Raw genomic sequence first — 4,359 nt, forward strand, 5'->3', positions numbered from 1 at the left:
TTTAATGAACTTAAGTTCTACCGTATTCTATGCCAGACTGTTGAAATAAAATGAACACAGTGTCATGAATTATCATAAGCTCCTCCTTCTGCCCTGAAGGGGGTGGCTAAGATGTAGCTCTGAAGTGCTTAAATATCAAAAAAGGTTTTCTCTCTCTAAAATTTGAAAGTGGAACTTGGAAAAATACGCTTTAGAAAATAAACCACCAAAAAGTCACTATTATGTACAAATTAAATTACTTGAATAATCTATCTTCTGAAAAGAAATAGTACAAGATCAGCAATTTTTTTTTTACTTTTTCCATTACTTTTTCCAATTCCCAAAGCATATTAATTTAAGGCCAGTCCACATGCATAATGTGTTTAACAAACATGATCATGTAAAATTCCCACCGCTGTGCAAATGTCTGAAATACTCAATCGTATCAGCTAAACAAAGATAAACTGTCACTGTTATTGGTCAAGTCAGCCATTTTCTCTAATACTCATCAGCTTTTAGCCCTTTCTGTTTGTAGATTATGCCTCCTGTACTGCTAGGCATTACCGCTCTTAATACAAAACCTCATTCCTTGACATGATCAGCTCGTCATATTTAGTTTCTAGATGTACCTTGTAGTTTTCACTGCCAGACCTACTTTCATAGAACAAATACATTTTAAGAGTGCCACACACTCTTGTTCTTGAAGTGTACACTCAAAGGAGTGTACTTGTGTACCACAAAGGAGAATGCCACAGCTGGCCCCCTATTTCAGTTCATGTGGCAGTGTGCTCCAGGTGTGACCACATCTCTTACTTATTTAGAATGGATGTCTGCATGTGGGTAAAACCACAACGCCCTGTGGGAAGATTACTTTGATGTACTTGTCTTTTTCAAAACCATTATCTAAGTTTGTGTTTTTGTACAGCGTCTCAGTGAGTTTGTGTCACTGGGCTACTATCAGAGCACAGTAGTAGAGAGCTGTGTCTGCCAGAGTCAGGCCTTTAATATGGAGCTCAGTGGATGATCTGGATGTTGTAGTGCTAAACCGAGAGTCAGAAATATGTGCATAACTGGGAGATCGAGCTCCTTTGTACAATAAAAACTGAGGGGCCTCGTTTGGATACTGCCTGTACCAGTAAAGATAAATATAGTCACTGCTTGCTTCATATGAACACCACAACTTTGCAGAGTCCCCTTCAAGACCTTTCATGTTGGAATTGGCAGGACTAAGTTGATCGGCCACAATATCTGTAAAGATTGAAGAAAGGGTTATGCATACATGAAACTGTTATCCCTGATATAGTATACAGTGTAGTATATAGAAAACTACCATTATATGGTGCAGCATATCATCCAGTGCTTTTCATTAAAATTCACCTGTTGTCATAATGAGGATTAGTAGCAGTGATTTCTCCATGTGGAATCTGCAGTGGCAGATGAGATCACTGTTCTTGATCACAGTTCTCTGAGGTGATTCTCCTTGAGTTACTGCTTCTGCACTAAAATAAGTCACATGACCTTCATTCAGGAAGGCCTTGCTCTGAACACTTTGATTGGTGGATCTAGAGTGGCTGATTAGCATAGATGTACACTAACTCTGTTGTTATTCACTGCATATGAATGCATTTGTATGCAGCACTGTTGATCAATTGTTGAAAGCATGTCGACATTGAAATAATGAAAAAGTTTCGATGTTATGAAAATACAGCACCAGGATGATGCTATACTTAAGAGAAGATTATGGAAATTGGGAAAATGACACTGAGTTCAATGAGAGATTTCACTCCAGACTAAAGTTCACCTCCAGCTCAGTTCCTCTGATCATCCAGAATCTACAAATGTAAATAAGTATATAATAATGCACTTCATAGACTTTGAGGCAGGTACCCTCCATTTATAAGGGCACCCATACAGAACCTCCAGCAAACTCGGTTATAATGTAACTCATGGCAGGAAAGGGTTAAACAGATCCCTCCATAGTAGAGACCTCAGCCCTGTTTTAAGTCATTTCATTCTGATTCATGAGTCCTGTGAGAGGAAGGAAAATACATTTAATACAGTTAGTACAGTTGTTTTAATAAGTATGAGAGTAAATAATATGTTCTTATTGTTACTGATGATTAGTGACAGTACAGCATTCAGTATAGTAGTCTTACTGAATGGCCCTCTCTGATTAGATATGGGTGATGTTAACATCAGACAGAAGGGAATATATCTCTCATAGCTGAGTAACTTAATCTGTCTGAGCCATTCTTGCATGGAATGTAGACAATGTTCTACATTAATAAGTATTAATTTATCATTTAGTGCATGATGCTTTCTGTTTTTGTTAATTTGTGTTCATTGTGTTCATATATTCTGTAAGTCACTCTGGACAAAAAACATCTGCTAAATATGTCCACCTTACTTTCCTCAAGGCAAGGAATAACTCGCAAATAGAGAACAACAAAGGGATTCAGGGTGGAGTGATTTACCACAGAAACATGCCACCAGAATGAATGAGATCCTTGTACTGCCTGAAGACCCCAGTTTCTCTGCCAGCCACTGCACACCTGCCATGGAGTTCTGAGGGCTATAGAAGGCACATGAAGAGTAAAAACATCAACTCCCTGAATTGATGCAGGAAGGTCTCCCTCATCTGTTGGAGAGTAGTACTGCACTCAAGAGCCAGGCCAGTGTGTTTTCATGTGGGCCATGATGGGGCAATACAAATAAATGGACAAGTTGAAGACATATGAGAAATGAGGAACAGCAAAATTATACCGGATGCTTCCTAAAAAGAGTTTATGTATCCTCGGCTGACAGCTTATCTATACAAACAAACATTAAGACATGATTCCTCGAGAGCGATATTTGGCGTAATTTATTTTATTAATGCTGAATTAGAACACACACCTCATCCATAAAAGCGAAACTGAGAAAATTATGATTAACAATCTTAAAGTCAGAAAACCACCCTGCTGAAAATATGAATTCTAAAATGTGGTAATCATTTTTAACCTGCATCCCAGATTAAAACCCCATCATTTCAATCTGATTCTTAACTAGTTTTATTTGTTGCTATTCATTCACTTGAACAAACCAGTCCCACGAAAACAAACAAAAAAAACAAACAAAAAACAGTGTAATTTCTACAGTACAAGCGGAAAGGAGAGTGTAGCTTGTCTTACTCTGTGAGTCAGGTTCTTGTATGACAGTGAGTCTGTTTGTTTCACTGTGGGCTCCATGGCACAGTAGTACACTGCAGAGTCTGAGAGTTTAGCAGAGTTGATGTTCAGGAAGATTTGAGTTTTCTCTTTGTTCAGTATCCCGGACAGGCGAGGATCAGAGCTTGATTCCTGAGCCTCAGTAGAGCTATACACACTCATGAGAAACTGGGGTTCTGATCTTGGATACTGCCGATACCACTGTAGGTAGTTACCCGAGGAGTAGTTACAGGAGAGGGTTATGGTAAAGTCCTCCACTGTTTTGACCACAGCACTGTTTGAAGTGATTGCATTTGCAGAGATGCAGCCTAAAATGTATAGAGGAAATCTGATCAAATCAAAGGTACACAAAGTACTACGCAAGACCAGTAACATACCTGCTAAATTAAGATTGAAGCCCAACTAGTATGACTTGATATGTTATTTGAAATCAAATTATTTTTGAAGGTTATTCTTTAAAAGTGTGGAAGAATAAAGTATATGTACCTGCAAAGGCTGTAAGCAGTATTCCAGCTTGCAGGAACATTGTACTGGACTGAGAATGACAGAGAGCACTACAGCTTGAACTAGATGAACCCTTTCAGGCCCACATCTGTTTGGGTGGAGAGCAAACACCTCCCCCTGACCTGTTTGTTTGACACCACTGCAGGGATCACACAGCTGTTCAAATGATGCATACTGTCATTAGGATGACTTGAGATGTACATTATTGACATGCAGTAAAAGCACTGATTATTCACTTTTTTACATACTGATCATGTCCAGTTCTGGGGAATGCTTGCTCCTGCACATCCTGGTGGTATGTATGACTAATATATTTAAATCATCATTGGACAGAGCAGCTTTGCAGAGATGAGTTTAATTGATGACTCGTATATAGTAGTAGTAGAATAATCCCTATTGCCTAATGCCTAGATGAGTATTTTGAACAAAGTACATTTTAGCTAAAACTATGGCAGCATGAAAAATTAATTTCCAGTTCACAGTGCCTTTTCAAGAATATCTGTATGCCTTTTCCCTCCATCTTAGCTCTGAGGGTTTTTGTTCAGTACAGCTGGGTTTCCTGACACTGTGGGCCTCAGGGCACAGTAGTAGACAGCAGAGTCTGAGACTTCAGCAGATGAGATCTACAGTGAAACTTGCTTTGCTGTTGTGACATGCTTAATTGATATCC

The 4,359-nt window shown here is 38.9% G+C and overlaps 1 gene segment (V, D, J or C); it reads right to left on the reverse strand.

Moving 5' to 3' along the window:
• Positions 1-2,625: 2,625 nt before the first annotated feature.
• LOC116219591 lies at positions 2,626-3,987 on the reverse strand. The segment is given in 2 exon segments: positions 2,626-3,493; positions 3,672-3,987. Coding segments are annotated over 2 exon segments (423 nt in total).
• Positions 3,988-4,359: the final 372 nt, after the last annotated feature.

This window comes from Clupea harengus, chromosome 25, assembly GCF_900700415.2.
Source record: "Clupea harengus chromosome 25, Ch_v2.0.2, whole genome shotgun sequence".
Lineage (NCBI taxonomy): Eukaryota > Metazoa > Chordata > Actinopteri > Clupeiformes > Clupeidae > Clupea > Clupea harengus.